Here is a 13,234-nt window from a genome sequence, read left to right as displayed (position 1 = left end):
TATTATCATTATATTCCTCTAAAACAGAGGTCAGCAAATTTTTTAAGAATCAAGTGGCAAAGAAATTAGCTTTTGTGAGTTACAGTCTCTGTTGCAACATAAAACAGGCAGCGAGCTTGATTTGACCCACAGGCCACAGTTTGCCAACCCCCGCTTTAGAGCAGGGTTCTTCAACTGCTTGGCACTACTCATATTTGAGGCTGGATAGCTATTTGCTGTGGAGGGCTGTCCTGTACATTGTAAGACGTTCAGAAGCATTCTTAGTCCCTACCCACCAGATGCTAGTAGCAACCCCCAAGTTGGGACAATCAAAAATATCTCCTGGAGATCAAAATCACCCCAAGTGAAAAACACTGCTCTAGAGCAATCAAAATATTAAAATGTAGCTTGACTTTTCTCATAATGAAAATACCTTAAGTAGAGAAATAATTTAACACACTAAAAAGTAATTATACTCACTTAGCTAAAATTCCCACACTTAGCAATAACTTTATAACTTCTGTGATACACACGGCTGTGGTGGAAAAGTAGAGTTCTTTATCTGATGTCCTTGTATATCTTAAAGCTATGGTGTAAGTTGCAGCCACCAGGGTCATCACTGTCAAGCAGTATAACTTGAATAATAAACTGACATTTTCTGAAAAATATGTGCAACAAAGATATTATTTAGTAGACAATATTAATGTATATAAAATTTAATTAACATTATACCTCAGAATGTTTTCCAATTTCAAGTACAAAATAACTTTTTAAACCCATGATATTTAAAAATTTATTTCAAAACAATAATTTACAATTGCCTGAATATAAAAAACACATACACAAAACAGCTGACTTTGAATATTAACTGGTTAGGCATTGATTTTGTTCCCTGGGAATGCCTCAATTGCAAGACTGACTCCAGTTTGGAATGTTATAAATTATGAGTTTGAAATGTCATAAATTACATACTTTACATATCTTTTACCTCAATCTTTTAAAAGCAAAGTATGAAAAGATGAAAACAAATTACAGCAAAGAATATTCTAAATTTAAAGACAGCAAAAAGAAAACAAAAGGAATGACTGAGTGTTAAATGTGGAATGTAATATAAAACTTTATCATAATAAAAAAATAAGCCTCTCATAGCATTATAGAAAAAAATACTTTGTAACTAAAAAAAAAGAGTATTAAAAATAAAGTCCTATAAACCTGAAATGCAGTCTTGGCTGTTGTGGCTCAATGGATTAAGCACTAGCCTGTGAACCAAAGAGTCACGATTCAATTCCCAGTCAGGGCACATGTCTGGGTTGCAGGACAGATCCCAGTAGGGGGCTCACGATAGTCAACCACACACAGATATTTCTCTCCCTCTCTTTCCCTCTTTCCAAAAAATAAAGTCATTAAAAAAAAATAGAATATAAATAAATAAAACTTTAAATGCAGGAAATGCACAACTTATATAAACTCAATTTAAGATTGCAAGTCTATTTGAGCAGCAGCCCTCACTCAGGCACCAGGGTGGGTCCAACACCTTTAATAAAACCCCAGGCCCTGTAGTACCAGGTCTCCCTCACACTTCCTTACTCCCAGCCCTACTCTGGTACTGCCATCATCCAAGGCTCAATCTATTTCTATTGTCTTTACAAACCTCTCACCCCTCATCCCTAACCTTTCAAATCTTCAGGCTAAGGCTACACAAGGATCAGCAAAATTTTTCTGTAAAGTGCAAACAGTAAATATTTTAAGCTTTTCAGCCTGCAAGGCAAAATCAAGAATATCATATAGATACTTAAGTAATAAAAGAAAACAAATTTTTTGACATTCAAAATATAACAATTGAGCACAATATTTTATAATATAGGTCTGCTATTGAGAACAATAGAATTATTTTGAGGGATAACATTTTGCTCCATTGGTCTTCAGAGTAGTGCTTCATCAAATCAATTGCAAATGCTCATCTATAAAAACCATTCTTAGATCATGAGCCATACACAACCAAATGAACCAAATGACAGGCTGGATTTGGCCAGTGGATCATACTTTGACAACCAGTATAAGAATGAGAGGGGCAAAGGGTGACTCTGGGCTGCTACTGTAACTACAATATGCACTAGGTCTGCTTTTGTTCACTGTTTTGGAAGCCTAACCACAATTTATTTCCCTTTCATAGGGAAATAAAATGAGAGCTTCAAAATTACCTTCAGATGATGTAAGGGAAGAACTTATAAGGTTACAGGTTCTTCAACATTAATATTTAGCTGGGAATAATTAAAGAATTATTTGTAAATTGTAGACAATTTTTAAGTTATATCAAGTATTAATTATTGTAGATGGATAAAAGACTTAAATTTGAATCCTGATACCACAAAAGTGCCAGAGGAGAACATAGGCAGGAAAATCTCAGATATCCCACACAGCAATATTTTCACTGATACATCCCCTAGGACATAAAGGAAAAAATAAACAAATGGGACTTCATCAAAATAAAAAGCTTCTGCATGGCTAAAGAAAACAGCATTAAAATGAAAAGGGAACCAACTGTATGGGAAATTATATTTGCCAATGATACCTTGGACAAGGGTTTGATCTCCAAAATATATAAAGAACTTACATGACTCTGCTCCAGGAAGACAAATGATCCAATTAAAAAATGGGCAAAGCACCTGAACACACTTCTCCAAGGAGGACATAGAGAGGGCCCAGAAACATATGAAAGGATGCTTAGCATCATTAGCCATCAGAGATGCAAATTAAAACCACAATGAGATACCACCTCACACCAGTGAGAATGGCCATCATAAACAAATCAACAAACAACAAGTGCTGAAGAGGTTGTGGAGAAAAGGGAACCCTAGCACACCACTGGTGGGAATGCAGACTCGTACAGCCACTGTAGAAAACAGTATGGAATTTCCTCAGAAAACTAAAAATCCTGAAATGCCATTTCAAAAGAACCTATGCACCCCAATGTTCATAGCGGCACAATTTACAATAGACAAGTGCTAAAGGCAACCCAAGTGCCCACCAGTAAGTGAGTGGATCAAAAAACTAGTACATTTACACAATGGAATTCTATGCAGCAGAAAGAAAGGAGCTTCTACCCTTTGCGACAGCATGGATGGACCTGGAGAGCATTATGGTAAGTAAATTAGCCAGGCAGTGAAAGACAAATACCGCATGACCTCACCTTTAACTGGAACCTAAATAACAAAACGAACAAGCAGGAAAAATATAACCAGAGACACTGAAATTAAGAACAAACTGACAGTAACCAGAGCAGGGGAAAGGGATAACTGGGTGCGGCAGGGGAGGGTTATCAAGGAACATGCATAAAGGACATACGGACAAAGCCAAAGAAGGATAGGATCGAGGGTGGGAGGTGGGGCAGGTGGGGGTATTGGGGGAGGGGGTGGAGACAAATGTACTTGAACAACAATTTTTAAAGAGAAAAAAATGAATTGCATTTTAATTTTGTATAGAACTATAACATGTAAGAGATTAATAAGAATAGCTATAACCTTTAAAACTTTGATCTTGATTGTTAATCATTTGTAAACTACTGAACTGCTACACTAGAAGGAAAATATAATGGTTAATTAATATAAATGTTGAGTTGCTTGCTAACGTCAAATGCTACCCTTTTATATTAATCACTTAAGCAATTAAATCACAGCTCTCAAGTCTCATTAAAAACTATGAAAATAAACCTTAGAATGAAAAAAAGTATTAACTATTATAAAAAATAATGATAGAACAGAAGAAAAAAAACTCTTATCTACCTAAAGTTTTTTCAAAAGATGTAAGAATCTAAAAAGCAATTTTTATGTGAAAGGAAGTGAAGATCACTACAATACTTCCTCTGTTCTAAAACTTTCTCATACAAGGGAAAAGTATAGGGAACCCATCCGCGTGGCAGTGGTGAATATAGCCCAACCCTAATTCAGAAAACTGGCAGGGAGCAAGTCAGTACACAGGACCCAGGCCAGTGGATAGGTTCTCCTGTAGGGAATCAGGCCTGCATTGTACCTAGGCTGCTTTGAGGCTTGCTTTTTGCTAAAACTCCCTCATCCTGAATTGAGGCAGCAAATGTTTACTGCATATCTTTAACTTCCTAAAGTCTGTGCTAAACCTCCCAAGTATGGAGTATAACCAGTTCATCCACTCTCCCCTTGATGTGCAAACATCCTTTTCTTTGAAGTCATAAGCAACATTCTTTCCTTTGTTATCTGTAAAAGGTATCATGGAAAGGGAAACTGTGCATAGTAAATGAGGACCATCCTCGATGTAATGTGCCCAGAAAAGCAATAAAAGCCTGTCCAGGCAGGGGCCGGAGCCCTCTCTCACTTATCAAGTGGCCATGCCATCACCCCTTTTTCTCCACAGGACTTCTGTAGTCTGTGAATTTATTCATCGCAGCCACAACACACGGATCCTGCTGGCCAGAGTCCACATCAGAAAAGTATATAACTTCAAAAATAAACAGCAATAAACTTTAGTTACTCGGTAAAAGAGAAAGCATTTCCCATCTCCTAGATGAGGGGTGAGCAAACTACATTTCAGCTCTCATTTTTATAAGCCTGAAAGTTCAGAATAATTTTATATTTTTAAATAGTTGGGAAAAAACTTTAAAACATTTTTAAATATATTGATTTTAGAGAGAGAGGAAGGGGGAGGGGGAGAGAGAGAAGGGGAGAGAAACATCAATGTGAGAAACATCAATTGGTTGCCTCTCCTGAGCACCCCAACTGGGAATCAAACAGGGAACCTAAGTATGTGCACTGACCAGGAATTGAACCCCTAACCTTCTGGTGTATGGGATAACACTCCAATCAACTTAGGCACACCAGCCAGATGGGAATAAAAACATTTTTAAAATAACCTTTTGTGAAACTTACAAATTATATGAAAGATTCAAATTTTAGTATCCATAAATAAAGCACTATTGGAACATAGCCATGCTCATTTGTTTCCAAATTGTTTATGGCTACCTTTTGTCCTGCAATGGCAGAGCTGACTAGCAATGACATCCAGTCCTTTACAGAAAAAAACTGCCAATCCATATTTATGAAAGCGCTGACCCCTAGATTATCAACACTTTCATAAATAAGAGAGGTTAGAACTGCCAAACTGAAAACTATCCCAAAAACAACATAGTGAATGTTTAAACACTAAACCAAGTATGTATAGCCTGCAAGTATATTCTGACCTCAAGTTATCATTGTCATCAACTGCGAAAGTATACCTATTTGCATAGTGCTTTTATAGGAATATATATTATATTCTTGAAAAATTAACTACTGATCTAAATGGATGAGCAAACAAATAAGTTTAGACACTTGTAAAATGCACAGGGCTTTGGTATGGCATCCATTTACAAAACAAACTTTTAAAAAATACTTAATGCTTTTAGCATACTTTTCTCTAATTTCAGTTTAACATTGGATCCATATAGTTCTTCTTCAATCCATTCACAAATTCTCCAGTATGAAATTTCAATTATTAGCAATTTCAATTCTTTTCAAGGAAGAATCAAAAGTTCATCTCATGTACTCACTGTAAATTCTGTTAAGTTTTCACATCATGCCCAAGGCCAGAAACTATAAACCTAGCCCATAACTCAACTGCATTGTTGAATTGGCTTATTAGCACATCCGCATTGTTTTCTTTTTCTCATGAAGTTCCCATTAGATTCCACACATTATTTGTTTCTGTGTAGAAATCACTCCTCAACAGAAATTTAGGATCTTAAGTTATTTTTGTTCTTCTTGTTGTTATATTTTACATGGGGCATTATCTGTAATACTCAAGAACTTGCAAATTCAGTAAGTTCCAAATCAATCCTTTGTGAATATCAGAAAGCTATGACAACTGCAATTTTGTTATGATTATACAAATCTAGAGGGCATATAAGATTTCTAACATGACCAAGGCACAACGAATAAGTATTGGCAATAGCCTAAACCGGTAAATTGTTGCAACTATTTCAGATAGTGACTTGGACTCCTTTAAAGTCTCGCTCATCATTAATCCTGCTGCTCCCATTCTGTTACTTATCAAAACAATTCTGGGTTTTACTTCCTGTGTTGGTATAAAAAAAAAAAAGGCTCTTAAGGTTGGACTTAACTTGAAATGGGAGAATGCATGAGAGAAGCAAATGAAACTAAGCCAATGCCCCTGGGAAGGGCTTAAATGATAAATGCGGTCACCCGAACCAGGAAACTAATTTGGCACCCATGCAGAAGATGCTCTTCAAATATTTGTTCAATACTTATTCAAAGCGGGAAGGGGGAAGAAAGAATCGGGTGTCACCCAGCCTCTCCTAGCTACTGCTCTGCCCTCAAGAAATTCAGCTCCGGCCCTAACTTTCCCTACTCAGGAAAACAAAGGGCTATGGAGTTGAGACTCACCTTCAGGTAATGGCAATTAGTCATCCAACAGTATTACTCTAATTTGCCATTCCTGCACGGGGTTGGGGGGCGGGGGTCAATCTCACCTTCCGCCCAAAATATCAGTGCTCCTTCTAACCACATACAACACTGTCCTTGGGAAGAACTCTGTAAAAGACTGCTTTCAGTATCCCGAGTATGCCCTGAAGCATCCGAGCATCTGAGGGGCCGAGGGGCATCTGAGACCGCAGGCGTGGTGACCCTGACGCGGGCAACGACCGGTCCTGCCTCCCGCTAGGTGATGCGGGTCCAGCCAGAACCTGTGCCCTGACCTCTCTCCGGGCCTGGCGTAGCCCGGGCCTGTCTGAATCTGGTTCCCACCCACCACCAGCTCTTTGAGGCCGATGCAGTCTGGAGCCACGAAACTGTCCGGCGCAGAGGCCGGAAAGACAACCGCAGTGGGAGTCTGGCCACCCCGCGCTGCCCTGAGAAGCGGCGGTGCGAACTCAGTCCGGAGCGCTTCGATACAAACTCCAGATGCCCAGCACCTCAGCACTAGCCCCGGAGCCTAAAAGGGCGCCCAGGGTGCCGGGCCGCCGACCGGAGCCTACTAGCGCCAAAGCTCTTCTGCCACCACCGGCGCTGGCTTCTCGGTCCCGCTGGCCTCCCCACGCAACCCCGCTCCGCCCTCCGCCTCACCTCTTACGGTTGCCATGTTGCCCTGACAGCGGCTGGCCGAACTGACTCGCACCGCCTCCAAGTCGGCTGTTTAGTAGAACACCCGGGACCGCCTCTTATGGCCATAGAGACGAAAACCGATGGACCTAGAGCGCCCTGCCCAACTGTCCTCCAGCTTCCAGGCCAGCCAGGTACAACGATTAGGCTCAGAAATACGAACTATCGCCCCGAATGAGATGACGTGGATGGAGAAGAGGACTTTACAGCCGAGTCCTTGCTGACAAGTGCGTAAAACTCGATTGTGAGGCTTCGTTCTGTAAACTACAAATTCCAGCCGGCTAAGGAAGTGGAGTTAAGAGAGCAGAGTGTTGCCTTCTGGGAATTGTAGTCCTCCCCAGGTGATTTGACAACAAATAAGGATTTAGAGTTAGACTGTGTGATTCATACATGTCAAAGCTATTGTAGAGCAGGGCAGGAACGAGCGAAATTCAATCTCCTGCGAAGGTTCATGGGACCTAAACTGAAAGTCATGGAGGCTTCCCAGGGGTTTGTGGAAGCCGAGGCTCTAAGCCGGAGCCAACTGCTTGTTACTTGAGATATTGAAAGAAGCCAAAGTAGCAAGTAAGAATGGAGATCTGAAAGAAGCATTTAAACTTCTCCATTTGGCAAAGGACATTTTTCCCAACGAAAAACTGATGAGCAGAATCCAAAAACTACAGGAAGCCTTGGAGGAGTTGGCAGATCATGAAGATGATGAATTCACGAATGTGTGCAACTCTGGCCTGCTGCTTTATCCAGAACTGCACGACCAACTATTTGAACACCAGAAGGAAGGCATAACTGTCCTATACAGCCTATACAGGGATGGAAGAAAAGGTGGTATCTTGGCAGATGATATGGGATTGGGGAAGACTGTTCAAATCATCACTTTCCTTCATGGTGTATTTGATGCTTCACTTATAAATCATGTGCTGCTGATCATGTCAACCAGTCTTATTAGCACATGGTTAAAAGATTTTGACAAGTGGACTCCAGGAATGAGAGTCAAAACCTTTCATGGTCCTAGTAAGGATGAACGTAGCAGAAACTTCAGTTGGATTCACCAAAGGAATGGTGTCATTATCACTACATACCAAATGTTAATCAATAACTGGCAGCAACTTTCCACCTCGAATGGCCAAGAGTTTTTGTGAGACTATGTCATCCTTGACGAAGCACATAAAATAAAATCTTCATCTACTAAGTCAGCGAATGGCATGTGCTCATGTTGTCTCTGCCAGTAACTGCATCATCCTCAGGGGAACCCCAATCCAGAATAATTTACAAGAACTGTGGCCCATGTTTGATTTTGTTTGTCAAGGGTCCCTTTTAGGAACATTAAAAACTTTTAAAATGGAGTATGAAAATCCTATTACTAGAGCAAGAGAAAAGGATGCAACTCCAGGGGGAAAAGCCTGGGGATTTAAAATATCTGAAAACTTAATGGCAATCATAAAACCCTATTTTCTCAGGACTAAAAAGGAGGTACAGAAGAAAAAGTCAAGTAACTCAGAGGTCAGACCTTGTGAAAAGAATCCAGATGTTGATGCCATTTATAAAATGCCTTCCCTTTCCTGGAAAAGTGATTTAGTTATTTGGATACGTGTTGTACCTTTACAAGAAGAAATATACAGGAAATTTGTGTCCCTAAATCACATCAAGGAATTGTTAATGGAGACATGCTCACCTCTGACTGACTTTTGGAAGACTCTTCAGACAATGGACAAAATCTTGTCAGTTAGTCTTCAGAGCATGTGGGGAAAGAAAATAGCTTGTGTGGCTCTCAGAGTTTGTGCATAGCAAAGCAGGGCTCAGTATGGATCTCTCTGAGGAAGATGATGAGTCAGAAGTAGTCAATATAAAGGTCAGAAGTAAAACTGGAAGGATTGTTTCAAATGGTGAAAATGAGCATCATACTTTTAAAGATACTTCAAGCACAAATCCATTCAACACATCTCCCTTTCAGTTCTTACTGTAAAATAATTTGATGCTTCAACTCCCAACAGTGACATCAGTCCACTGGGAAGGTTTTTTTCACCTAAAATAGCTGATAGTATGAATAAGTCTGTAAACTCTAGAAGATCCCTGGCTTCTAGGAGGTCTCGTTAATGTGGGTTTAGACCACGTGGAGAATATGAAGGAAAGACTTGAAACTAGCAGTGAAGCAAAGGTAGCTGAAGATTATCTGCAGGAAAGAACTGAGGAAAGCAGTGGTGAAGCCTCAGACTGTGCAGAAGAGGAACCTTCCAGAGAAACCCTGTCTTCGGAAAATAAGTCCAGTTGGGTAACTACACCTAAGTCTGGTGCTGTAGCTCAGGAGACTTCTCCTGGTGACCCTGGGTTTTTGTGTGGTGGACAGTTAGTGGATTCTCCTCAGGATAAGGATAAGGCAGGAGAGGCTGTTAATGACTATGAGACTCTTGTAATGCATGGAAAAGCATTGAAAGAGTATGGAAAAATACCAGAGGCCATAAACTGCTTAGTTAAGGCACTTGACATAAAAAGTGCAGATCCTGAAGTCATGCTCATGACTTCAAGTTTGTATAAGCAACTTAATACAACTTGAGAATATAACCTGCGTATTGTTTTTCAAAGCAAAACCAAGTTATGAGGTAATTTGTTGTAGTTGGATTCTTTGGGATCATGAAGCACTCAGGTTTAAGGTGAGAAAGATCTCAAAAGGCAAGTTTTTGTTTCTATTTGCAAATTCTGCCTTTACCCACTGTTTCTGCCCCCCCCCCATACATATGTTCTGATATTGTTTTAAGCATACTCTATAAATCTAACAACTATGTTATTTCTAGAAAATTTTTCTGTGAAATTACTCTGGCCACATAAAAATTTATTCTGAAAAGGATTACTTTTGTATATCACAGTTCAGATATGATTATTAAAGGTACTGTTCTCAAAAAAAAGAGACAAAACTATCCTAGAAACTCCCATGACTCATAATAGAAACTACTTTCTACAACATTGTAACTTCCAGCTCATTCATTTCCTTCCATTGTTACCTCTTATTTAAACTTAACATAATTTATATCACATATAGGGAACCTATCTGTGTGGCAGTGGTGAATGCAGCCCAGCCCTGATTCAGAAAACTGGCAGGGAGCAAGTCAGTACACAGGACCCAGGCCAGTGGATAGGTTCTCCTGTAGGGAATCAGGCCTGCATTGTACCTAGGCTGCTTTGAGGCTTGCTTTTTGCTAAAACTCCCTCATCCTGAATTGAGGCAGCAAATGTTTACTGCATATCTTTAACTTCCTAAAGTCTGTGCTAAACCTCCCAAGTATGGAGTGTAACCAGTTCATCCACTCTCCCCTTGATGTGCAAACATCCTTTTCTTTGAAGTCATAAGCAACATTCTTTCCTTTGTTATCTGTAAAAGGTATCATGGAAAGGGAAACTGTGCATAGTAAATGAGCACCATCCTCGATGTAATGTGCCCAGAAAAGCAATAAAAGCCTGTCCAGGCAGGGGCCGGGGCCCTCTCTCTCACTTATCGAGTGGCCATGCCATCCCTTTTTCTCCACAGGACTTCTGTAGTCTGTGTGAATTTATTCATCGCAGCCACAACATACGGATCCCACTGGCCAAAGTCTAGATCAATCACATATTCAGAAGTATTATGCCTGTGACCTATTGTCAGCATTATCATTGATTATATTTACCTACACAGACATTCTAACCACATGATGGTCACACAAGAAAGGGGCTTCAAAAACAAAAGACGCATCAACAGGCATTTACGTCAACTTCTATAAGCTCTACTTTCAATAGGGGATATTAATGAGCATTAGCAATGTTAGAAATAACTTATTGGCAAAATGAATGGCTTTCAACATATGTGAATTGGTTGAAAATACTATAAAGGTACCTCATCCCTCAAACAAACAGGAATACAACATTCTGAGATGCCCAGCAGGCTACAACTTCTGAAGAATGATGTTTCTCCAAAATGACTTTAAGAGGTTTGGATGGTTAATGTTATATACTATTGTCTTATCATTATATATACATGCAGATATATGAGGTCTGTCTGGGGAAAAAAAAAGTCCAGCCATTGTTAATATAAGGAGAATGGTTTGCACATCACTGTTACCTGGCAGCAAAGAAGAGTGCACTGTAATGTAAATACATGAACATGGTAACTTCGCTGTACTAGTCAGTGGGGGTAATAGTCACCGCTGAGTGAGCACATATACTGTGTGGCCGATACATTTAAAATGACTGAGCAACAAATCTTCATCAAATTTTACATTAAGCTTGAACATTCCTCCACAGAAACTCTTTGGATGATTCAGAAGGCCACAGCTATGGGCAACTAATGATTGGCAGCTTCATCGGGACAACACACTCACTCATGTATCACCTCTCATGCAGAGTTTTTTTGCAAAACATCAAATCACCCAGGTGATTCAGTCCCCCTACAGCCCAGATTTGGTGCTCTGCAACTTCTGGCTTTTCCCAAAACTAAAATCACCTTTGAAAGGGAAGAGATTTCAGACTGTCAATGAGATTCAGGGAAATATGACAAGACAGTCCATGGAGAATGAGAGAATTGTGTGAGGTCCCAAGGTACCTATTTTGAAGGGGACTGAGGAGGCATCATTGTCCTATGTACAATTTTTCTTGCATCTTGTATCTTCTTCAATAAATGCCTCTATTTTTCAACTACTTCCTGTAATTGATATAGTTCCCACCTGTGGAATTACTCAATTCCCTGCTGTGTATGTTCTTATACATATACTTAGATGACTATGTGTACTTAAAATTTATTTTAAAAATTAAAATATTCTATCATATATTCATTCTTTTGTTTTACAACTAATACTTTTTATACTTTATCTTTTTCTGTTTTGGAGTCATTATAGTCTCAATTTAGTTTAATTAACTATAATTATTCTCCTTTTGACATTCCAGGGACCCCAATATGGCCCTTGTAAGTCTGTTCCTTTCTTTAAGCATGCACAAGACTTTTGAAACTTTTTAAAAATTATTATTCCTATCAACAAATGGTTCCAGGCCAATCTTGATTTTTCTGGAGTCCTGGACTCCACTATACTTCAAGGAACTATATGGTTCCTACTGGTGGAGTGATGGAGAACAGTATCTCACACACACACACACACACACACACACACACATACTGATCACAATTAGAATGCTGGGTAAAGTGCTGCCAGGCAATTTTTGTGTTATTTCTAATTCAATTAACATGTTTTGCTACTAAACCCTACTTGTCTTATAAATTTTCATTACCCACAAAGACTTCCTACATCATTGACATGAATCTTGATAGATTTTGATACCTCTTGTGCTAACGTGATCAGCCCAAGACCACCAGGGACAAAACCTATAGTCATATAGAGTGAGGGCTTTTGACCCATGTTAGTGAAGGAAATTGCACGCCAGAGGAACTGCATAGGGTGTTTCAGGAAACAAAGGAATAGAGTTATACAATTTGGAGGAAGACTGGACTTAAGTAAAATTTAACGGAAGTAGTGTTTTGATAGGTTTAAAGCAGGGCTATATGTGATGAGAGCAACATCAGATCTGGATTGCAGAATCGTCTTGGGATCCTGTTTCTTGGAAACTTTAATTATTATAGAGGTGGACTGTTGTATTTCGGAGTCCTTTAAATGAAGACTTTTCACCTGATTGGAAATTGAGGCTGCTTTTTTATGTCAGAGTGATTTAATCCTCCAAGCAAAAATAGGATGTTTCATTCTTAATGATATAATTTTAATAGTAAGTTTCCTAATAGTGTATGATTATAAAGAGCCAAAAGTGGGGCTGTTATTAATACTTTACAGCATGTCCTTGGGAGAAATATTATTTCCTGTTAACTTTACATCTGGCTTTTCTGTTTGTTATCCTAGACCAATGCATAGCCAAGTAGATATTTACATTCTTAGTTAGAACTAATTTTTCCTTTCCTATTCTGAATTATCCTAAGTCTTGGAGAGAAAATATTGGCTTAATGTGTTTTTTTATATATATGCCTAGCTTTCTATACAACGCTGGTTAATGTAATTATCAGTCTTAAACATGAACTACAACGTAATTAGTCCAATAATAAGCTAAGCAGCTATTTCAATTGCAACTTGAGAGCCTAATGATATTCCTTTTTACTTTTTAAAAGTTAT

At 39.1% G+C, this 13,234-nt stretch overlaps 1 protein-coding gene and 1 pseudogene across 1 annotated transcript in view; one reads left to right on the top strand and one right to left on the bottom strand.

Annotated features, from left to right (window-relative positions):
- SLC35A1 (solute carrier family 35 member A1) overlaps positions 1-7,202 on the bottom strand; it is a 34,022-nt gene extending 26,820 nt beyond the window's left edge. Inside the window, exons 1-2 of the mRNA XM_028509071.2 lie at positions 7,068-7,202; positions 460-637 (exon numbers count right to left, since the gene is read on the bottom strand). Coding sequence (XP_028364872.1) covers positions 460-637; positions 7,068-7,083 — 194 coding nt within the window. The 5' untranslated portion in view covers positions 7,084-7,202. The remainder of the gene's footprint in view (positions 1-459; positions 638-7,067) is intronic.
- A 349-nt stretch (positions 7,203-7,551) lies between these two features.
- LOC114495421 lies at positions 7,552-10,338 on the top strand (annotated as a pseudogene).
- The last annotated feature ends 2,896 nt before the right edge of the window (positions 10,339-13,234 follow it).

Source organism: Phyllostomus discolor, chromosome 4, assembly GCF_004126475.2.
Source record: "Phyllostomus discolor isolate MPI-MPIP mPhyDis1 chromosome 4, mPhyDis1.pri.v3, whole genome shotgun sequence".
Taxonomy (NCBI): Eukaryota; Metazoa; Chordata; class Mammalia; order Chiroptera; family Phyllostomidae; genus Phyllostomus; species Phyllostomus discolor.
The sequence above is the reverse complement of the archived record's forward strand: the minus strand, read 5'-3'. Positions and strand labels throughout refer to the sequence as shown.